The sequence below is a fragment of the Acipenser ruthenus genome, unplaced genomic scaffold (genome assembly GCF_902713425.1).
Source record: "Acipenser ruthenus unplaced genomic scaffold, fAciRut3.2 maternal haplotype, whole genome shotgun sequence".
In the NCBI taxonomy this organism is placed as follows: Eukaryota; Metazoa; Chordata; class Actinopteri; order Acipenseriformes; family Acipenseridae; genus Acipenser; species Acipenser ruthenus.
The window spans coordinates 12,470-36,338 of NW_026708302.1; the positions used below are offsets into that span (position 1 = coordinate 12,470).

Below are 23,869 nucleotides of genomic sequence, written 5' to 3' on the forward strand. Positions count from 1 at the left end.
GTTTTTATCTGAAAAAAAAAAAAACAGAAGTTAAGTTTTATTTATTTATTTGAGATATAAACAGTAAAACAAACCAAAAAAAAAAGGGACTGGCCTCGTTTTTGTTCCCGGGCTGTCCCGTTTTTGAGAAAGGTGTCCCGTGAATTTTTTAATGGACCAGGGACCGTAAACCGAAGTTAAATCACCATACAATGTTTACAGCAATAAACAGCCGCACAGTATGAATTGTTTGTCAATACTACAGTAGAGGATTTCTACTGAAACAAATCAAATACAATGAAACATGATTTCCTTTTTCACGAGGTATGCATTCCAGTTTAACCTCATAATGATCTCGTGAAAACGGAAGAAATGGTTTTTTACGTTATCGTTATGTGATGGTTTGTTATTTATTTTTGTTGCGCTAGGTGGCACTGGTAATAGATTTCTAAAGTGCGTTTCATCTTGTAACCTCTCTCCCCTCCCCTCCCTCTCTCCCTTCCGCTCTCCTCTCCCTCCCCTCCCCTCCCTCTCTCCCCTCCCCTCCCTCTCTCCCCTCCCCTCCCTCTCTCCCTTCTGCTCTCCTCTCCCTCCCCTCTCTCCCCTCCCTCTCCCTTCCTCTCTCCTCTCCTCTCTCCCCTCCCTCTCTCCCTTCCTCCCTCTCCCTTCCTCTCTCCTCTCTCCCCTCCCCTCCCCTCTCCCCTCTCCTTCCCTCTCTCCCCCTTCCCCTCTCACCTCTCCCCTCCCCTATCCTTCCCTCTCTCCCCCTCCCCTCCCTCTCTCCCTTCTGCTCTCCTCTCCCTCCTCTCCCCTCTCTCCCTCCCCTCCCCTCCCTCTCTCCCTCCCCTCCCCTCCCTCTGTCCCCTCCGCTCTCCTCTCCCTCCCCTCCCCTCCCTCTCTCCCTTCCTCTCTCCTCTCCCTCCCCTCCCCTCCCTCTCTCCCCTCCCTCTCCCCCTTCCTCTCTCCTCTCCCTCCCCTCCCCTCCCTCTGTCCCCTCCCCTCCCCTCTTTCCCTTCAGCTCTCCTCTCCCTCCCCTCCCCTCCTCTCCCTCTCTCCCTTCCGCTCTCCTCTCTCCTCTCCCTCCCCCTCTCTCCCCTCCCCTCCCTCTCTCCCTTCCGCTGTCCTCTCCCTCCCCTCCCCTCTCCCCTCTCCTCTCCCTCCCCTCTCCTTCCCTCTCTCCCCCTTCCCCTCTCTCCTCTCCCCTCCCCTCTCCTTCCCTCTCTCCCTTCCCTTCTCCCCTCTCTCCCTCCCCTCCCCTCCCTCTCTCCCTTCCTCTCTCCCTCCCCTTCTCCCCTCTCTCCTCTCCCCTCCCCTCTCAGAGGTGGCAACACTATTTGAAGCACACAATACATCCAGTTTATAATAATAATAATAATAATAATAATACTCATAATAATAATACGTTTTAACAAATAAATGATAATGATATGATTACTTTATCATTTATTTTTTGCAGGTCTCAATTTTATATATGGCTCTTTTTATATATATATATATATATATATATATATATATATATATATATATATATATATATATATATATATATATATATTTTAGCTCAAAGAGCCAGCTGCCCAACGTTTCGATATGTTGTACATATCTTTCTCAAGGGAGAAATTTATATATATATTTATATATATAAATAAGCAACAAGCGCAAGTCTAAAACAAAAATATAAAAATATGCATTTTCTAAAAGAAAAAACTAATTTCAATAAGCAGTGCACAGCACAAGTGTGAAAGAATAACGATGGAAATGGTTCTTTTTAGTTATTTACATTACAGAGTGGGTAAAACCCGTAGAGAATCTACTGGCAGGCAGCTTTCCTCTTTGTATTTGACTTTCATCCTGTGTGGAGTTTTGTGTGACTGGAGTTAGAAATAGTAAATAAAAATATAATGAGAGTCAATCAGAAGAAAATACAAATACAGAAATGCAAACGTGTGTGTGTGTGTGTGTGTGTCTCAGTGTGTGTGTGTGTGTGTGTGTCTGTGTGTGTGTGTGTGTCTCAGTGTGTATGTGTATCTCAGTGTGTGTGTGTCTGTGTGTGTGAGAGGCTGGCAGCGGGTTTGAAATCTCCTGGTGAGTTTCTGTTCAATTTTTCCTGAAGTTCACAGAGGCGTACTCTGTCTCTTTCCCCGGGGGCTCCCCTCCTCTTCCTCCTCCCCCTGGCTCCTTCGTCTTCCTCTTCAGGTTTGCCTCGTCCAGGCTGGCGTACGTGAGGTCATCGCTGGCCTTCGCCCCCCTGACCTTCGCCCCCCTGACCTTTGCCCCCTTGATCTCGGCGTACGCGCAGACCTCCGACTCGGCGATCATCATAGAGCGCCGATTAGCCTTCTTCTGTAAATCCAGGCTGGCGTACGTCAGCTCCTACAATGACAGGGAGAGGAACGTGGCTCAGTGTGATCCCTGCTCAGTGTGATCCCTGCTCAGTGTGATCCCTGCTCAGTGTGATCCCTGCTCAGTGTGATCGCTGCTCAGTGTGATTCCTGCTCAGTGTGATTCCTGCTCAGTGTGATCCCTGCTCAGTGTGATCCCTGCTCAGTGTGATCGCTGCTCAGTGTGATCCCTGCTCAGTGTGATCCCTGCTCAGTGTGATTCCTGCTCAGTGTGATCCCTGCTCAGTGTGATCCCTGCTCAGTGTGATCGCTGCTCAGTGTGATCCCTGCTCAGTGTGATCCCTGCTCAGTGTGATCCCTGCTCAGTGTGATCCCTGCTCAGTGTGATCGCTGCTCAGTGTGATCCCTGCTCAGTGTGATCCCTGCTCAGTGTGATCCCTGCTCAGTGTGATCCCTGCTCAGTGCGATTCCTGCTCAGTGTGATCGCTGCTCAGTGTGATCCCTGCTCAGTGTGATCCCTGCTCAGTGTGATCCCTGCTCAGTGCGATTCCTGCTCAGTGTGATCGCTGCTCAGTGTGATCCCTGCTCAGTGTGATCCCTGCTCAGTGTGATCCCTGCTCAGTGTGATCCCTGCTCAGTGTGATCCCTGCTCAGTGCGATTCCTGCTCAGTGCGATTCCTGCTCAGTGTGATCGCTGCTCAGTGCGATTCCTGCTCAGTGCGATTCCATAATTTAGATCTTTTATTTAAAATCGTGCAATCAAAAGAAACTACAAAATGATATCGCAAAAAATGATGATATCCGAAGCCATAATAGTAGTACAGTAAGTATTTCATGTTAGATTTTGAAACTGTCACATTTTTTCAATTGTCAGCTTTTCCGTTAAGTAGATGGAAAACTATACAAAGCGCTGGGTGTGGAATTCAATATGTTAACAAGGGAACATTATTCAGCAGCTTTCATTGGACTCTATGAAGCTGAGGGAGTTCATTCTATATAGAGGGGGTGGAATTCAATATGTTAACAAGGGAACATTATTCAGCAGCTTTCATTGGACTCTATGAAGCTGAGGGAGTTCATTCTATATAGAGGGGGGTGGAATTCAATATGTTAACAAGGGAACATTATTCAGCAGCTTTCATTGGACTCTATGAAGCTGAGGGAGTTCATTCTATATAGAGGGGGTGGAATTCAATATGTTAACAAGGGAACATTATTCAGCAGCTTTCATTGGACTCTATGAAGCTGAGGGAGTTCATTCTATATAGAGGGTGTGGAATTCAATATGTTAACAAGGGAACATTATTCAGCAGCTTTCATTGGACTGTATGAAGCTGAGGGAGTTCATTCTATATAGAGGGGGTGGAATTCAATATGTTAACAAGGGAACATTATTCAGCAGCTTTCATTGGACTCTATGAAGCTGAGGGAGTTCATTCTATATAGAGGGGGTGGAATTCAATATGTTAACAAGGGAACATTATTCAGCAGCTTTCACTGGACTCTGAAGCTGAGGGAGTTCATTCTATATAGAGGGGGTGGAATTCAATATGTTAACAAGGGAACATTATTCAGCAGCTTTCATTGGACTCTATGAAGCTGAGGGAGTTCATTCTATATAGAGGGGGTGGAATTCAATATGTTAACAAGGGAACATTATTCAGCAGCTTTCATTGGACTCTATGAAGCTGAGGGAGTTCATTCTATATAGAGGGGGTGGAATTCAATATGTTAACAAGGGAACATTACTGAGCTCCCCTGAGGGTCCACATAACCTTCCTATCAACCTGAAAACCTTAAATATATATATATATAAAAATACACACAAGCTTTTTGTTTCACACATCTGCCTCCTTTTCTAAAACTATTTTATAGAGTGCTATTTTGAAAAGAATAAACAAGGAGTTCTCAGACTGCAAAGGGAAATGAAAGTAGTGATTTAGCGACTGGAGATAAATATATTCTAGGGGGTGTTAAGAGTTAAAGATATTTCTGGGCTGTGATGTTGTGTGCACTGACCAGCAAAGCCACTGTTTTGACAGAACAGGGTGAGGGAGATCGAGAGAGATCTTGCATCAGCCGGCTTTAAAATATACTGCAGCGACTTACAAACGTTTAGCATCATCATCACCCTGTACTAATCATGCTTCATAGAGTCCAATGAAAGCTGCTGAATAATGTTCCCTTGTTAACATATTGAATTCCACCCCCTCTATATAGAATGAACTCCCTCAGCTTCATAGAGTCCAATGAAAGCTGCTGAATAATGTTCCCTTGTTAACATATTGAATTCCACACCCTCTATATAGAATGAACTCCCTCAGCTTCATAGAGTCCAATGAAAGCTGCTGAATAATGTTCCCTTGTTAACATATTGAATTCCACCCCCTCTATATAGAATGAACTCCCTCGGCTTCATAGAGTCCAATGAAAGCTGCTGAATAATGTTCCCTTGTTAACATATTGAATTCCACCCCCTCTATATAGAATGAACTCCCTCAGCTTCATAGAGTCCAATGAAAGCTGCTGAATAATGTTCCCTTGTTAACATACTGAATTACACACCAGCGCTTTGTATAGTTTTCCAGATACTTAACAAAAGAAAAACTGACATTGAAAAATGTGACGTTTCCAAAATCTAACATGAAATACTAATGGAGTACTATTATGACTTCTGATGTTGTTTTGTAGTTTCTTTGATTAGATGAAGTTAAATAAAATATCTAAATTATGTTTATATAGTTTTTTTTTTTTTTTTTTTTAATGCTAGGTGATGCTAAAGTCCTCGGTTCACTGTGTGTGTGTGTGTGTGACCCTGAGCAAGTCACTGAACCTCCTTGTGCTCCATCCTTCAGGATGAGACGTCAAACAAACAAGCTCCTATTGGAAGTGACTCTGCAGCAGCCACTGACTCCCTGTGTGTGTGTGTGACCCTGAGCAAGTCACTGAACCTCCTTGTGCTCCGTCCTTCAGATGAGACGTCAAACAAACGAGCTCCTATTGGAAGTGACTCTGCAGCAGCAGCAGCAGTTGTTGATGATGCAGAGTTCACCCCCCTAGTCTCTGGAAGTCGCTTTGGATAAAAGCGTCTGCTGAAGGACTCATTAATAATAATAATAATAATAATAATAATAACAGTAAATGCAGAAGGGAGGATGTGAAGGAGGAAGGAAGATGATAACGAGTTTGAGAGAGCATGAAAATGTGTTTTACACAACTCACCACAGACAGAACTTACCGTAAAAAAAAAATATTTTAAAACTGCCAGCTAGAAGCTTCCCCTTTTACACGCCAGTGTCCCTAATGCAGCACTGTGCATATTTATATTTTCTCATTTATATTCTTATGATACAGCGGTGTGCATCTGTATCAGAGCACTGATGTCCACGATTGAGCTCCCGGTGTGAGAATTTCAATCTCCGCTCAGTAATCAGCGATATAGAAACAACAGGCGCTCCTGTGTGTGAAAATGTCAGACCGCTTTGTACTTTAATCAGGCGTCTTAAACAGCTTCTCCTGCATTTGACTGTGTTGCTTTTTCTCTCACTGAAGTGAATTCCATGGGTTATCTGTTAAAGTCGTCAGTTCAATTAGACCATCACTCGTTTGCCAATCCCTCCCCCCCCCTCCTGGATTTTCAGTTCCGGTGGTTTGGATTTCACAAGCATGACAAGTCAAAACTGCGGAAGCAGCGGGGTCTGTTCTGATCAATTTGCACGGCTGTGTGTGGCAGGTCTGCGTTTATTCGTTGTGCTGAATGTTATTATTCTTATTCTTATTAGATGTACTTACCTTGTCATGTGTTTCAGTGCTCGACACTGGAGTCCTGAAAAAACAAGAGAGAGAGAGACGGTTTTAATGACATGACAGTTCCTTCCTTTCACACACAGTGACACACACACACACACACAGAGTAACAAACAGTGACACACACACACACACACTCTGACACATACATACACAGTGACACACACAGAGTAACAAAGTGACACGCACACACACACACACACTCTGACACATACATACACAGTGACACACACAGAGTAACAAAGTGACACGCACACACACACACAGAGTAACAAACAGTGACACACACACACACTCTGACACATACATACACAGTGACACACACAGAGTAACAAAGTGACACGCACACACACACAGTAACAAACAGTGACACACACACAGAGTAACAAACAGTGACACACACACACACTCTGACACATACATACACAGTGACACACAGAGTAACAAAGTGACACACACAGTGACACGCACACACACACTGACACACACACACACACACTCTGACACATACATACACAGTGACACACACAGAGTAACAAAGTGACACAGACACACACACACAGAGTAACAAATAGTGACACACACACAGAGTAACAAAGTGACACAGTGACACACACACAGAGTAACAATCTGACACGCGCACACAGAGTAACAAACAGTGACACACACACACAGAGTAACAAACAGTGACACACACACACAGTGACACACACACAGAGTGACAAAGTGACACACACACACAGTGACAGTGACACGCACACACAGTGACACACACACACTGTGACACACACACAGTGACAAACACAGTGACACACACACACATTGACACAAACACAGTGACAAACACAGTAACACAAACACAGTGACACACACTCAGAGTGACAAACAGTGACACACACACACAGTAACACAAACACAGTGACACACACACACAGTGACACGTACACACAGTAACACAAACACAGTGACACACACACAGAGTGCCACACACACACATAAACACAAACTCACACAGTGACACACACACACATCATATGACTTCCATACAGTTCAGTCAGCACACACACACACCCACAGACAGCTTCTTTCCAAAACAAAGTACTTTATAAAGTTCAGTTCACAATAGAAACTGTTATAAATTTACACAGACCTCATGATCTCTGCTTTTTTCTTCCCTAAACAGAAGGAAACAAAGTTGGCAACGTTAGACTCACACTTGTGACTCGCGTTATTGTATTTTTTTGTATTTATTTGTTTATTTATTTCACGCGGGGCTCACAGGGAGACTAATACAAAGAGAGACCATCTTACATAAAAAAACAGCCCACAGTTATACATCTCTGTCACAAAGACGGCCGGTGTGGGTGGCGTCAGACCAGAAGCAGGAAATAAACAGACAGAGAGGTGTGGTTTGGTGAAGCTGAGCGAATGCTCTCGCTCAGCATTTAATAAACAGAACAGAAAATAAAAGGTTTGAACAGACAAAACACAAAAACAGGACACGGCACTCTACGCCAAAATAAAATAGACATACAAAACGTACTAAACAGTAAACAGACAAACGAAACACGGTGAGTGAGACACTTCTTATTATTATTATTATTCTTTTTATCTCCTTCTCCACACTCGTTCTCCACTCACCGAACACCCAACCCCGAATGAATGCTACGTGTCTCTATATATACCGTTGTGCTGGGATTCAATTACTAATTAATTATTCACTTGAATCCCAGCACGTGAATTCATTCTGTGCAACCCCGTGCTCACATATTACATTTAACCAGCACGTGAAGTGATTTGTGCCCTCCTCGTGCCTAAATACAAATCTACACTTTTTAAATACACGTGAAACACAGACCCGTTTATATCCCGTGTACCAATCTATACACCAACATTAACACACGCACGCAACATACAACACATAATATGCACACAGGGGCGGGGCACATTGCCACAATCTCATATCAATAAAAACACACGATGAAAATCAATAAAAACATTAGATAAAGGGGCATTCAAAAAGGAGGCACTTTTTTTACACAGAGAATCGTGAGGGTCTGGAACCAACTCCCCAGTAATGTTGTTGAAGCTGACACCCTGGGATCCTTCAAGAAGCTCCTTGATGAGTTTCTTGGATCAATAAGCTACTAACAACCAAACGAGCAAGATGGGCTGATTGGGCTCCTCTCGTTTGGAAACTTTCTTATGTTCTTATTATAACTGAAACAGGTTCTCTTTCAAAACGCAGATTTCTCTCAACGGCGGTTTTAAACGATATGACACAAGGGAACCCCGAAGGGCATTCCAGAACCCCAAGGCTGTGCCGAAGAAAAATAACTAAAGGCGAAAAGGGACTGATGGTCAGACCTCTGAGCCCAGGTCTATTACGAGCGCAGACTGAGGCTGGCACGCAGCGAATGCAGAGCCTTATAGAAACGAATAACAGCATCGCAGTCATCCTTTCCCAGCAACCATACCAGCCATGCTTCAGTGAGTCTTGACTGGAAATCACTCATTTCCTCTTCAAATCAAATAAAAGTTTATTTATATAAGCACCATATCTGGGCAGCAGTGTGGAGTAGTGGTTAGGGCTCTGGACTCTTGACCGGAGGGTCGTGGGTTCAATCCCCAGTGGGGGACACTGCTGCTGTACCCTTGAGCAAGGTACTTTACCTAGATTGCTCCAGTAAAAACCCAACTGTATAAATGGGGGATTGTATGTAAAAATAATGTGATATCTGTATAATGTGAAATAATGTATAATGTGATATCTTGTAACAATTCTAAGTCGCCCTGGATAAGGGTGTCTGCTAAGAAATAAATAATAATAATACAGGTGCATCTCAAAGCACTTTACAGGATGAAAAATAGACACATTTATAAAATAAATATATAATGTAAAAAACAGTAATTAAATATATATAATGCAGATAAAATTATTTCTTAGCAGACACCCTCATCCAGGGAGACTTACAATTGTTACAAGATATCACATTATTTTTACATACAATTCCCCATTTATACAGTTGGGTTTTTACTGGAGCAATCTAGGTAAAGTACCTTGCTCAAGGGTACAGCAGCAGCGTCCCCCACCTGGGATTGAACCCACGACCCTCCGGTGAAAGAGTCCAGAGCCCTAACCACTACTCCGCATTGAGATACAAAAACAGATATATACATACATATACATATTATAAAAATGCTCAAACCAATATGTTTTTAGTCTGGTTTTAAAACAGTCTCAGCTTCCCTCACATGTGTTGGCAGCTCACTCCAAAGTGTGGGGGCTCTGTAACAAAAAGCCCTTCCTCCTCATTTAACATACTTTATTACAGAGGTTACCAGCAATCCCATATTCAGGGATCGAAGTTTACGATTGGGGATGTATGGGGTAAGCAGCTCTCCTAAATAGGTTGGTGCCAAGTTATTTAGGGCCTTAACAGTATCTTAAAATCAACTCTAAAACTCTTACCTGTGCGGAATCGACAGTAGAGTCCAACAGCGAGCAGCAGCACGATGAGAACAACGACTCCAGCAACGGCTACGGGTATCACAAGGTCAGAGCCAGGGCCAGAGCCTGAAAAACAACTTGAAATATCTAGAAACAGACCTCCCAGTGCTTCTCACCGTCCTGAGCATCATCACAGTGAAACGAATCAGACCGAATACTGCGTTTCAGGGCTGGGACTAAGACTCCCGTTCCACAGCAGCGTGATCCATTCCTGGTTTCACTGGGAGTTTAATAATAAGACACACCTGAGCTTGTTACCTAGACACACTGGGGCTGGTCAAGCTGGTAGTGGGGGCAGCAGTGTGGAGTAGTGGTTAGGACTCTGGACTCTTGACCAGAGGGTCGTGGGTTCAATCCCAGGTGGGGGGGACACTTTATTATTATTATTATTATTTATTTCTTAGCAGACGCCCTTATCCAGGGCGACTTACAATTGTTACAACATATCACATTATACATTATTTCACATTATACAGATATCACATTATTTTTACATACAATTACCCATTTATACAGTTGGGTTTTTACTGGAGCAATCTAGGTAAAGTACCTTGCTCAAGGGTACAACAGCAGTGTCCCCCACTGGGGATTGAACCCACAACCCTCCGGTCAAGAGTCCAGAGCCCTAACCACTACTCCACACTGCTGCCCCTACACTGCTGCTGTACCCTTGAGCAAGGTTCTTTACCTAGATTGCTCCAGTAAAAACCCAACTGTATAAATGGGGAATTGTATGTAAAAATAATGTGATATCTCGTAACAATTGTAAGTCGCCCTGGATAAGGACGTCTGCTAAGAAATAAATAATAATAATAGTAAAACCTCAAAATATCTAGAGACAGACCTCCCAGTGCTTTACCAGTGCTCTTCATCATAGTGAGCATCGCCACAGTGAAACGAACCAAATACAAATACCATCGCAGCGGAACACAGTGCTTTGTATTACAAACTACAGCAGCTAGACTAACACAGGGCTAGAACCAGAACCAGAACCAGAGCCAGAGCCTGAAAAACAACTTGAAATATCTAGAAACAGACCTCCCAGTGCTTCTCACCGTCCTGAGCATCATCACAGTGAAACGAATCAGACCGAATACTGCGTTTCAGGGCTGGGACTAAGACTCCCGTTCCACAGCAGCGTGATCCAGTCCTGGTTTCACTGGGAGTTTAATAATAAGACACACCTGAGCTTGTTAACTAGACACACTGTGGGCTAATCAAGCTGGTAGTAAAACCTGGACTGGGTGACACTGCTGTGGAAGTCTGATTCCCAGCCCTGTGTTAGTCTAGCTGCTGTAGTTTGTAATACAAAGCACTGTGTTATACTGCGATAGTTAATTACAGTAAGCAAGTTGTTAGCCCCACTTAATTCATTTCCAAAAACATATTTGTTATTCATCTTTACATAAGGTGACCATATAGCTCCATGTTCATCTCAGTCTTTTCAGCACACAACCCAGTGCATTCTGGTACGTTTTACCTGTCTCAGGTACCCTTCTTTCCTTTAAGACTGCGCTTACCAGAATGCATTGGGGTTGAAAAGCCTGAACTGTCCTGAGAGACACATAGTGGACACACACACGCACGCACGCACACACACACACGGTACATTGGTAACAGGTTTTGAAGTGAGTTAGAATTCTTAAATGTTTTTTTTTGGGGGGTTTTTAATGGAACCAAACAACTAAGACGATATGCCTGAAGCCTGGCTTGCTGAGATGCAGGACTACAAGTACCAGAATGCAGTGTGAGCTTGGAAACAAACAAACAAAACCAAAGGCCCGAAGCATCATTTTCTTTATAGAGATACAAGACTACAAGTACCAGAATGCAATGCAGTGCGAGCTTTTAAAAAAATAACACAGTGCGTGATGAGAGATGGTGTTTGTGTTCCTGTGTGTGTATGTGTGTGTGTGTGTGTGTGTGTGTGTCCGTCGGTGTGTTCAGAGGGGCTACACTGGTTCTCTTCCAGATCTCCCTGCCTCTCTCGTCTCACCTTGATCAGGTTTGGGATCAATCACTACCAGGGTGTGTTCCTTCTGAACAGGCTCTGCCAGTCCTTCTATCTGAACCCGGCAGCTCACTGTGGCTCCACTCAGCTCCTGAGTGACAGTGACATTCAGCACACTATTCCTACTGAAGGTCCCGTCCTCATTCTCCGCATTCTCTCCCCTCTCTGCAGCAAGCTCCACAGCGCCGCCCTGCTGGACCCAGGACACACTGACCCTCTCTGGGTAGAAGCCACGCGCACGGCAGGTGAGGGAGACGGACTCGTTCACTTTCACTCTCTCTGGATTCGCTTCGATGGAGACGTCGGGTTTAACTGGAGCAACGAGACAAAACACAGAGCAGGAAGCTGTGGTTAGTGTGCGTCCTGTTTCTAAAGGAGCAGGGCTGGGGTTGCATTGTGAATCAGGGCTGGGATTGCATTGTGAATCAGGGCTGGGATTGCATTGTGAATCAGGGCTGGGGTTGCATTGTGAATCAGGGCTGGGATTGCATTGTGAATCAGGGCTGGGATTGCATTGTGAATCAGGGCTGGGATTGCATTGTGAATCAGGGCTGGGATTGCATTGTGAATCAGGGCTGGGATTGCATTGTGAATCAGGGCTGGGGTTGCATTGTGAATCAGGGCTGGGATTACATTGTGAATCAGGGCTGGGATGGCATTGTGAATCAGGGCTGGGATTGCATTGTGAATCAGGGCTGGGGTTGCATTGTGAATCAGGGCTGGGGTTGCATTGTGAATCAGGGCTGGGATTGCATTGTGAATCAGGGCTGGGGTTGCATTGTGAATCAGGGCTGGGATTGCATTGTGAATCAGGGCTGGGATTGCATTGTGAATCAGGGCTGGGATTGCATTGTGAATCAGGGCTGGGATCGCATTGTGAATCAGGGCTGGGGTTGCATTGTGAATCAGGGCTGGGGTTGCATTGTGAATCAGGGCTGGGGTTGCATTGTGAATCAGGGCTGGGATTACATTGTGAATCAGGGCTGGGATTACATTGTGAATCAGGGCTGGGATTGCATTGTGAATCAGGGCTGGGGTTGCATTGTGAATCAGGGCTGGGATTGCATTGTGAATCAGGGCTGGGATTGCATTGTGAATCAGGGCTGGGATTGCATTGTGAATCAGGGCTGGGATTGCATTGTGAATCAGGGCTGGGATTGCATTGTGAATCAGGGCTGGGGTTGCATTGTGAATCAGGGCTGGGATTACATTGTGAATCAGGGCTGGGATGGCATTGTGAATCAGGGCTGGGATTGCATTGTGAATCAGGGCTGGGGTTGCATTGTGAATCAGGGCTGGGGTTGCATTGTGAATCAGGGCTGGGATTGCATTGTGAATCAGGGCTGGGGTTGCATTGTGAATCAGGGCTGGGATTGCATTGTGAATCAGGGCTGGGATTGCATTGTGAATCAGGGCTGGGATTGCATTGTGAATCAGGGCTGGGATCGCATTGTGAATCAGGGCTGGGGTTGCATTGTGAATCAGGGCTGGGGTTGCATTGTGAATCAGGGCTGGGGTTGCATTGTGAATCAGGGCTGGGATTACATTGTGAATCAGGGCTGGGATTACATTGTGAATCAGTGCTGGGATTGCATTGTGAATCAGGGCTGGGATTACATTGTGAATCAGTGCTGGGATGGCATTGTGAATCAGGGCTGGGGTTGCATTGTGAATCAGGGCTGGGATTACATTGTGAATCAGTGCTGGGATGGCATTGTGAATCAGGGCTGGGATTGCATTGTGAATCAGGGCTGGGGTTGCATTGTGAATCAGGGCTGGGGTTGCATTGTGAATCAGGGCTGGGATTGCATTGTGAATCAGGGCTGGGATTGCATTGTGAATCAGGGCTGGGATTGCATTGTGAATCAGGGCTGGGATTACATTGTGAATCAGTGCTGGGATGGCATTGTGAATCAGGGCTGGGATTGCATTGTGAATCAGGGCTGGGGTTGCATTGTGAATCAGGGCTGGGGTTGCATTGTGAATCAGGGCTGGGATTGCATTGTGAATCAGGGCTGGGATTGCATTGTGAATCAGGGCTGGGATTGCATTGTGAATCAGGGCAGTCCTGCACTGAGAGAGCCAGCTCACGTCTCTTAAAGGACAATTCGGTATGGAATGGAATAGACTTGTATTAACTTGTAAGAGTCTGGTTTAGATTCACTTTGTACCGCTGTGGCCAAAAGTTTCACATCATCACCCTATAGAATGAACTCCCTCAGCTTCATAGTGTCCAATGAAAGCTGCTGAATAATGTTCCCTTGTTAACATATTGAATTCCACCCCCTCTATATAGAATGAACTCCCTCAGCTTCATAGAGTCCAATGAAAGCTGCTGAATAATGTTCCCTTGTTAACATATTGAATTCCACCCCCTCTATATAGAATGAACTCCCTCAGCTTCATAGAGTCCAATGAAAGCTGCTGAATAATGTTCCCTTGTTAACATATTGAATTCCACCCCCTCTATATAGAATGAACTCCCTCAGCTTCATAGAGTCCAATGAAAGCTGCTGAATAATGTTTTTTGTTTTTGTGAGAGGAACCCAGAGCAATCCCACACATGAACCTTGAGCTGAGAAAAGAGGAACTTTCTAAATGGACTGGGAGCAAGTTGCACATTAACCTTGAGCTGAGAACAAAGGGACTTTCTAGATGGACTGGGAGTCAGTCACACGGTTTCAAAACAGGGTATGAATAAATATTTACTCGTTGCTCGGACTCTGACTTCTCCAATGCTGGACCGCAGTTACAGAATATTTTTATTACTCTGGCAGAAATATGTTAATGTTAGCTTCATATACTGAAGATCACAACTCAATCCTCCATTGCATTCAGAGTCTGCACGGCTGGGAATCAGACTCCCGCTGCACTGCAGTGTGATCCAGTCCTGGTTTCACTAGGAGTTTAATAATAAGACACACCTCAGCTTGTTAACTAGACACACTGGGGCTGATCAAGCTGGTAGTAAAACCTGGAATGGGTGACACTGCTGTGCAATAGGAGTCTTCTTACCAGCCCTGCAATGTAATTCCAGTCCAGTCTAGTCTAGTGATATTAAACTGCAGTTACAATGTAATTCCAGTCCAGTCTAGTGATATTAAACTGCAGTTACAATGTAATTCCAGTCCAGTCTAGTGATATTAAACTGCAGTTACAATGTAATTCCAGTCCAGTCCAGTCTAGTGATATTAAACTGCAGTTACAATGTAATTCCAGTCCAGTCCAGTCTAGTGATATTAAACTGCAGTTACAATGTAATTCCAGTCCAGTCCAGTCTAGTGATATTAAACTGCAGTTACAATGTAATTCCAGTCCAGTCTAGTGATATTAAACTGCAGTTACAATGTAATTCCAGTCCAGTCTAATCTAGTGATATTAAACTGCAGTTACAATGTAATTCCAGTCTACTCTAGTGATATTAAACTGCAGTTACAATGTAATTCCAGTCCAGTCTAGTGATATTAAACTGCAGTTACAATGTAATTCCAGTCCAGTCTAGTCTAGTGATATTAAACTGCAGTTACAATGTAATTCCAGTCCAGTCTAGTGATATTAAACTGCAGTTACAATGTAATTCCAGTCCAGTCTAGTGATATTAAACTGCAGTTACAATGTAATTCCAGTCCAGTCTAATATAGTGATATTAAACTGCAGTTACAATGTAATTCCAGTCCAGTCCAGTCCAGTCTAGTAATATTAAACTGCAGTTACAATGTAATTCCAGTCCAGTCTAATCTAGTGATATTAAACTGCAGTTACAATGTAATTCCAGTCTACTCTAGTGATATTAAACTGCAGTTACAATGTAATTCCAGTCCAGTCTAGTGATATTAAACTGCAGTTACAATGTGATTCCAGTCCAGTCTAGTGATATTAAACTGCAGTTACAATGTAATTCCAGTCCAGTCTAGTGATATTAAACTGCAGTTACAATGTAATTCCAGTCCAGTCTAGTGATATTAAACTGCAGTTACAATGAAATTCCAGTCCAGTCTAGTCTAGTGATATTAAACTGCAGTTACAATGTAATTCCAGTCTAGTCTAGTGATATTAAACTGCAGTTACAATGTAATTCCAGTCCAGTCTAGTCTAGTCAAGGGATGGAAATAATTAATGCTGACGAAGATGCATATATATCTATAAATATATATATATATATATATATATATATGCACACACACACACACATTTATCATAAAACTGCTGTCGTGTTTCACAATCCTGTGTGTGTGAGTCACTGAACCACACAAACATGTAGACAGAGTCTGACCCTTTTCAATCTATCTCTCAACTTCATGTTCTGCTTTTTATTTCCCCAGTGTACAGAGTGCTACCATTAAACTGCACAAACTGGGAAGTACAAGAAACATTGCTTCAGAGAAGACAAACCACTGACCACACCTGAATCTGTGTAGAGAGCATCACTGAACAAACAGGACTGCACTCTGTGCTGTACTGGGGATCTGAGAGCCAGCAAATTCAATACAGTCTAGTCTAGTGAACTAACAGCACTGTACTGTACTGGGGATCTGAGAGCCAGCAAATTCAATACAGTCTAGTCTAGTGAACTCACAGCACTGTACTGTACTGGGGATCTGAGAGCCAGCAAATTCAATACAGTCTAGTCTAGTGAACTCACAGCACTGTACTGGGGATCTGAGAGCCAGCAAATTCAATACAGTCTAGTCTAGTGAACTAACAGCACTGTACTGTACTGGGGATCTGAGAGCCAGCAAATTCAATACAGTCTACTCTAGTGAACTAACAGCACTGTACTGTACTGGGGATCTGAGAGCCAGCAAATTCAATACAGTCTAGTCTAGTGAACTCACAGCACTGTACTGTACTGGGGATCTGAGAGCCAGCAAATTCAATACAGTCTAGTCTAGTCTAACAGCGCTGTACTCTACTGGGATCTGAGAGCCAGCCAGTTCAATGCACAGACTCACCAGTGATGCTTGCTCCCAGGCTGTAGGGTTCAGACGACAGTGTTTGCTGTGTTCTGGGGTCTGTAGTCTCGCAGGTAACAGTGGATCTGATGTCTTCTTTAGCAGTCTGCAGTGAGGAGGTGTTGCTCTGTTCTCCAGGGACGGTTCTGTTGTTTTTCTTCCAGGTGAATTTCGTTCCCGGAGGTCCGTTCGACCGGCAGGTTAACGCCACGGCATTCCCGGCTAAAACTCTCCCCTGCGGACCCTCAATGACAGGGGGACGAAATTTCTCTGGAAATGGGACAGAACTATAACCTCAAACTTACAAGGAATACTGGGAAACCTAGTGGTTAGAGCTGAGGAGGGACTGGGAGGGAGGGAGGGAGGCTGGCTCTAGTGTTTAGAGCTGAGGAGGGACTGGGAGGGAGGGAGGGAGGCTGGCTCTAGTGGTTAGAGCTGTGGAGGGACTGGGAGGGAGGGAGGGAGGCTGGCTCTAGTGGTTAGAGCTGAGGAGGGACTGGGAGGGAGGGAGGGAGGCTGGCTCTAGTGGTTAGAGCTGAGGAGGGACTGGGAGGGAGGGAGGGAGGCTGGCTCTAGCGGTTAGAGCTGAGGAGGGACTGGGAGGGAGGGAGGGAGGCTGGCTCTAGTGGTTAGAGCTGAGGAGGGACTGGGAGGGAGGGAGGCTGGCTCTAGTGGTTAGAGCTGAGGAGGGACTGGGAGGGAGGGAGGGAGGCTGGCTCTAGTGGTTAGAGCTGAGGAGGGACTGGGAGGGAGGGAGGGAGGCTGGCTCTAGTGGTTAGAGCTGAGGAGCGGCTGGGAGGGAGGGAGGCTGTGTGGTTCGGTGGTTAGAGCTGTGTGTATATGACTCAGTGTGTGTGTAGTCTGTGTTTTGTGTGTGTGTATTAAGCACTGTACTGTAAAAGGCTGGTTCACACCAGGCGTACGATTCAGACAGATGCTACGAACGGACGCAGGCTGTAGTTCACACTGAGCGATCTTCTCCCTGCGTTGGTTCATTCTGATTGATTTAAAAAAGACAACACTCTTCTGGAGGTTCGGGGAGTCGTGCGCACGCCGCGTTCAGCTTATTCACTGTAGAACCACAGCGCCTCTTTTTTATAAACAGCTGATCCAAAAAAATAAAAATACTGTGTGACTGACAGCAAATGCCACCATTCAGTTTCATGGTAAAATCACAGGCGTTCGGTTGAGCTGACCCGCTCAGCTTAACCAGCCTGCTTTCAGTAAACACTGTAACGTAGGCTGCTGAGAGACACGCATCAAACACGGGTTCAAATTCCGGAGCTGCTAGTTTTCATTCTGATTATTTATCTGTTCATTTATGGTACCGCACATGCTTAGTTATTAGTTCTTTAGACATTTTCCGCTACATCAATAATTTATTTCAAGTAATAAACGATAAATTGTATGTTACTTGTTAAATTCTAAAGGAAAGAAAAATGCATGTGATTGGTTGAACACGAGTCACCAACTTGACGCTGAGAAAGTTGAACTCTACCAACTCGTCCGCAGCGTCTACGATTTGAACGCAAGGTGATGCGTTCGTAGCGTCCGTCTGATTGGTGTGCCCGGTGTGATCCAGCCTTTACTGTGTGGTGGAGTGGGTAGAGCTGTGTGTATACGAGTCAGTGTGTGTGTAGCCTGTGTCTTGTGAGTGTGTGTTAAGCACTGTACTGTAACTCAGCACACAGGCATATTATCTGCGGCTGGCTTTCTCAAGCTCACAGCGTTTTGTTTCTCTGCTACAGGATGTTGCGCAAATACAAAGTTTACTCCCAACTGTTAACAAAGTACCTTTACTGCAAACTCACTGCACTCACTGCACTGCAGACTCACTGCAAACCCACTGCAAACTCACTGCAAACTCCCTGCAAACCGTCCAGAACTGAAGATCAAGTACATTCTGAATTGCAAAGCAGCGCGCCTCAATGTTATTCTGAGGCAGCGCGGTCTGTAACGCATCAGTGATTCTGCAGGGTTAGGAGTGAAGGATACTAGAAGTGATCAGAGAGCCACACACTCACCTCGCACACTCAGCCTGCTCCCTGAGCCTCTAGCAATGAGGGTCACAACAATCCCTCTGTATTTCTCACAGTAATACATTCCTGAGTCATTCACAGTCAGCCTCACAATTCGAATGGATGAATCTGTGGGGTAGTCTGGATATACTCTGGACACACGGCGGTCGTTTCTCTCATTGGGCGGAGGGGGGTCTGTAGAGTAGAGATACTGTCTGCCGCTGCCAGTGTCCCTGTACCATCTCACTGGTCCTGCAGGACCCACTCTGGACAGGGTGCAGAGTAAAGTGACCTCACCCTCCTCTGTGCCAGTCACAGGGTCTGGGTCCTGAGTTATAATGAGTGGAGGCAGAGCTGGAGAGAGAGGAGAGAGCAGGAACATGGGAGAGGAGAGAGTGGAGGAGACAGGAGAGAGTGCAGGAGAGAGAGGGGGAGAACAGAGAGAAGAGGAGACAGGGAGAGGATAGGAAGGAGGAGAGGAGAGAGTGGAGAGGGGGAGAACAGAGAGGAGAGGAGAGGAGAGAAGAGAGGGCCGAGAGGAGAGGGAGAGGAGAGGGGGAGAGGAGAGAAGAAAGGGTGGAGAGGAGAGAAGAAAGGGTGGAGAGGAGAAGGGGAAAAGAGTGGAGGAGAGAATGGAGAGGGGGAGGGGAGAGAGTGGATAGGGTTAGGGTTAGGGTTAGAGGTCGTATTCAAAACAGCCCTTTTATTTAATACAGTCTATAGTGGAGCTCCAAGACTCTGATCTGCACAGTAAATGATTAACAGCACTGTAAAGACACTAGGAGCTGTGCTCACAATGCCTGCTGTAGATGTAAATGATTAACAGCACTGTAAAGACACTAGGAGCTGTGCTCACAATGCCTGCTGTAGATGTAAATGATTAACAGCACTGTAAAGACACTAGGAGCTGTGCTCACAATGCCTGCTGTAGATGTAAATGATTAACAGCACTGTAAAGACACTAGGAGCTGTGCTCACAATGCCTGCAGTAGATGTAAATGATTAACAGCACTGTAAAGACACTAGGAGCTGTGTTCACAATGCCTGCTGTAGATGGAAATGATTAACAGCACTGTAAAGACACTAGGAGCTGTGCTCACAATGCCTGCTGTAGATGTAAATGATTAACAGCACTGTAAAGACACTAGGAGCTGTGCTCACAATGCCTGCTGTAGATTCAGCTGGACCAGAATCACCTGACATGTCTGTGCGCTACAGGAGCCACAGTGAAGATACTAGAAGTGATCAGAGAGCCACACACTCACCTTGCACACTCAGCCTGCTCCCTGAGCCTCTAGCAATGAGGGTCACATCAATCCCTCCGTATTTCTCACAGTAATACATTCCTGAGTCACGTAGGTTCAGGTTCACAATTCGAATGGAGAGATCTGTCTCGTGGTTTTGATGTACTTGAGACACACGGGGGTCGTTTCTCTCATTGGGCGGAGGGGGGGATGTAGAGTAGAGATACTGTCTGCCGCTGCCAGTGTCCCTGTACCATCTCACTGGTCCTGGAGGAGCCCCTGTCACACTGCAGGGTACAGTGACCTCTCCCTCCTCTGTGCCAGTCACAGAGCCCGGGTCCTGAGTTATAATGGGTTGAGACACCCCTAGAGAGAGAGAGAGGAGAGGAAACAGGAAATCCATTTCAGAGAGCAAAATAGAAGCCAAGTAATGAGACAAAAAGTGAAACAATAAAATAAGTGTTTTGAAAATGAGAGAGAGAGAGATAAATAATTATTATTATTATTATTATTTATTTCTTAGCAGACACCCTTATCCAGGGCGACTTACAATCGTATAATAATAATAATAATAATAATAATAATAATAATAATAATAATAATAAGTAGGTCGAAGATTTAAAGTGGGGACTTGCCTCGCAAGCCCCACTAATAATAATAATTATTATAGTGTTTAGAAATTGATGATTAAGGGTTACCTACACTATGTAACACAATTTTTGTTCCTGGGTAGTAAGTGTTATTTCCTAATTGCTTATGCCTCAAAAGTATAGAAAATGGCTATTATTCCCCACAAACTTTGCTTTTGTGACCAGGACAGTGATATTTTGAAATGTACCTATTTCCAATGAGAAAACGGGCGAATTTGTGTCTTTTCGTTCACATAAAGTCAGAAGAAAACAACATATGAATCCAAATTAACATGTATTTATACTAAAGTAATACAAAAATGACTACAAAAGATTTAGAAGTGAGTAGTTTTTCGAGATTTACGATTATACTGTAAATCACTTTCACGAATCAGCCCCCAAATGTAGTCTCCCATCATGTTCTCGTTATACTGTCCTTGGTAGCGGCGTTCAAAGTCCAGTATATCCTGGTGGAAGCGCTCGCCTTGCTCCTCCGAGTACGCTCCCATGTTCTCCTTGAATTTATCAAGATGAGCATCAAGGATATGGACTTTGAGGGACATCCTACAGCCCATTGTGCCGTAGTTCTTCACCAGAGTCTCAACCAGCTCCACATAGTTTTCGGCCTTGTGATTGCCCAGGAAGCCCCAAACCACTGCGACAAAGCTGTTCCAAGCCGCTTTCTCCTTACTAGTGAGCTTCTTGGGGAATTCATTGCACTCCAGGATCTTCTTTATCTGTGGTCCGATGAAGACACTGGCTTTGACCTTTGCCTCAGACAGCTTAGGGAAGAAGTCTTGAAGGTACTTGAAGGCTGCCGACTCCTTATCTAGAGCTCTGACAAATTGTTTCATAAGGCCCAATTTGATGTGCAGTGGTGGCATCAGCACCTTCCTGGGGTCCACCAGTGGCTCCCACTTGACGTTGTTCCTCCCCACAGAGAACTCGGTCCGCTGTGGCCAGTCCCGCCTCACACATCTTAGCGGATGCTTCCACGGAGTACTTTTTCGCTCTTGTCTTGATAAATTGGCCGCAGACATAGCAAAATGCGTCTGCTGGATGCTTGCAGCCTCTTGATGCCATCTCAGAAAAATGCAGATATGTATCCACTTAGGCAACTGGAACTAAACTGAACTGGTGGGCTTAAGGCCCCTGTATTTATACTACTATTTATATTACTGGAAAGTTCTATAAAGTTCTAGAAGTTACTCCAAGTTTACTCAGCACTGAATCTATCTGGAATGTTCTGGAAAATAGGTAAATTTCAAAATATCACTGTCCTGGTCACAAAAGCAAAGTTTGTGGGGAATAATAGCCATTTTCTATACTTTTGAGGCATAAGCAATTAGGAAATAACACTTACTACCCAGGAACCAAAAAAGAAAAAAAAATTGTTACACGGTGCTATCAAACCTGCTGGACTGTGGCTCTCCAGAGACCAGGCTTGGCCATCCCTGTCCTAGTCTGGATAAAAGCGTCTGCTCAATGAATAATTAATAGCGTAGTTAAAAAAAAAAAACACCAGTTCTATAATGGAGGGCTGTGTCATGATCGCTTTCTGCATTGGCTACAAAAAAATGATATATTTTAAACGGGTTCATTCCTAAAGTTTAATCATTTAGGAAATGAAACTCTCAGTTCAGTTTTCTAAGGGTTATTTTAACAGGGTGGTCTGTCTGTCTTTCTAAAGCTGAGTTGAACACAAAGCCACCTTTTCAGAACAGCGGTGGCTTTCCAGGAGACCGACAGGAGATCTAGTTTGAGGTTTGCTGTATCAAACCCCAAGCCTCGCTGCCTGGTGAGCCACGCGGTGCCCTGAAACCCAGTACCAAGCCACACAGCGATTCTCAAACCGCTTCCTCCCATCTTTAATTAACTTCTATTTGTTTATTTTTTACAAAACTACAACCAAAACCAACTGTGTTTTATATTTCCAGTCCTCTTCAGCATTCCTCTCTGCGTTTTGTTTTTACATTATTCTTTTTGTTGTTCTCCTTTCAGACAATAGGAGCAGATCATTAAAGGATGGAGGAACCGCTTTGAAAAAATCTCTCAAAGTGGCTTTGTTTTCCCTCTAAGCTTCGTAATGCTTGTTTTAAAAGCGAACTTCTGATAAAAGTCAGTCCTGGTCATTGTCTTTATCACAGCGATGATAAAGACAATGTAGGATTAAAAGGGGTCTCGATACCAGGAGGTTCAAATCCCGGCTGAGCCTCCGACTCCCTGTGTGGGTGTGACCCTGAGCAAGTCACTGAACCTCCTTGTGCTCCGTCCTTCAGGATGAGACGTCAAACAAACGAGCTCCTATTGGAAGTGACTCTGCAGCAGCCACTGACTCCCTGTGTGTGTGTGTGACCCTGAGCAAGTCACTGAACCTCCTTGTGCTCCGTCCTTCAGGATGAGACGTCAAACAAACAAGCTCCTATTGGAAGTGACTCTGCAGCAGCCACTGACTCCCTGTGTGTGTGTGACCCTGAGCAAGTCACTGAACCTCCTTGTGCTCCGTCCTTCAGATGAGACGTCAAACAACCGAGCTCCTATTGGAAGTGACTCTGTAGCAGCCACTGACTCCCTGTGTGTGAGTGTGTGACCCTGAGCAAGTCACTGAACCTTCTTGTGCTCCGTCCTTCAGGATGAGACGTCAAACAAACGAGCTCCTATTGGAAGTGACTCTGCAGCAGCCACTGACTCCCTGTGTGTGTGTGAGACCCTGAGCAAGTCACTGAACCTCCTTGTGCTCTGTCCTTCAGGATGAGACGTCAAACAAACGAGCCCCTATTGGAAGCAACTCTGCAGCAGCAGCAGCATTGTTGATAATACAGAGTTCACCCCCCTAGTCTCTAAGTCTCTTTGGACAAAAAGCATCTGCTAAATGACTCATTACTTCTAATAATAGTAATTATTATTAATAATAACAACAGAAACTCACCAGGTCGAGACATCTGTAGAAGTGTTAGGAGCAGAGCGAGGATCGGACACTTCATGCTGGCAGAGACCCTGACCGCCGGTTCCACACACAGAGAGAGAGATAGAGAGACCGGAGACTGACCGTCCGGCAGTGAGGGGGACTGAAACAGGATGAAGGGAGGGGTGTGTGTCACTGCTTAAATAAACACAGATAGAGAGATAAAGGGAAGTAACGTTCCTTCCTCTGAAAAAAAAAAGGGAAGTTCATGTTATCAGCAGTGTGTTGCAATAGCTGACTGAAAAAGAGAGGGCTGGACACAGTCGAAATATAACTGAATATTGAAATCTTTATTAAAACACTAGGGGGCGCTACAGTAGAAATATAACTGATATTATTTACATTTTTATTAAAACACTAGGGGGCACTACAGTAGAAATATAACTGACCTGATTGAAATCTTTATTAAAA

At 44.7% G+C, this 23,869-nt stretch overlaps 1 protein-coding gene across 3 annotated transcripts; it reads right to left on the reverse strand.

Annotated features, from left to right (window-relative positions):
• Positions 1 to 1,541: 1,541 nt before the first annotated feature.
• Positions 1,542 to 23,589, reverse strand: LOC131730568 (tyrosine-protein phosphatase non-receptor type substrate 1-like). 3 transcript variants are annotated; one of them, XM_059020713.1, is made up of 9 exons: positions 23,423 to 23,589; positions 19,886 to 20,230; positions 18,627 to 18,974; positions 16,603 to 16,872; positions 11,636 to 11,962; positions 9,601 to 9,705; positions 7,279 to 7,303; positions 6,114 to 6,147; positions 1,542 to 2,352 (listed from the first exon to the last, which is right to left on the reverse strand). In XM_059020713.1, the coding sequence occupies exons 1-9, from the start codon at positions 23,475 to 23,477 to the stop codon at positions 2,077 to 2,079; spliced, it is 1,785 nt and encodes a 594-aa protein (XP_058876696.1). In that variant the 5' UTR covers positions 23,478 to 23,589; the 3' UTR covers positions 1,542 to 2,076. The 3 variants fall into 3 exon arrangements, with proteins under 3 accessions (XP_058876696.1, XP_058876698.1, XP_058876697.1); XM_059020714.1 differs by having other exon boundaries at positions 2,220 to 2,352; positions 7,279 to 7,298; positions 9,595 to 9,705; positions 23,423 to 23,586; XM_059020715.1 differs by lacking the exon at positions 18,627 to 18,974 and having other exon boundaries at positions 23,423 to 23,586.
• Between the last annotated feature and the right edge of the window lie 280 nt (positions 23,590 to 23,869).

Coding starts and splice junctions, on each gene's coding strand:
- LOC131730568 (XM_059020713.1), bottom strand. CDS start 23,477: ATGAAGTGTCCGATCCTCGCTCTGCTCCTAACACTTCTACAGATGTCT. Junction 20,231..23,422: donor TCTACAGATGTCTCGACCTG/GTGAGTTTCTGT, acceptor CTCTCTCTCTAG/GGGTGTCTCAACCCATTATA. Junction 11,963..16,602: donor CCTGGGAGCAAGCATCACTG/GTGAGTCTGTGC, acceptor TCGTTGCTCCAG/TTAAACCCGACGTCTCCATC.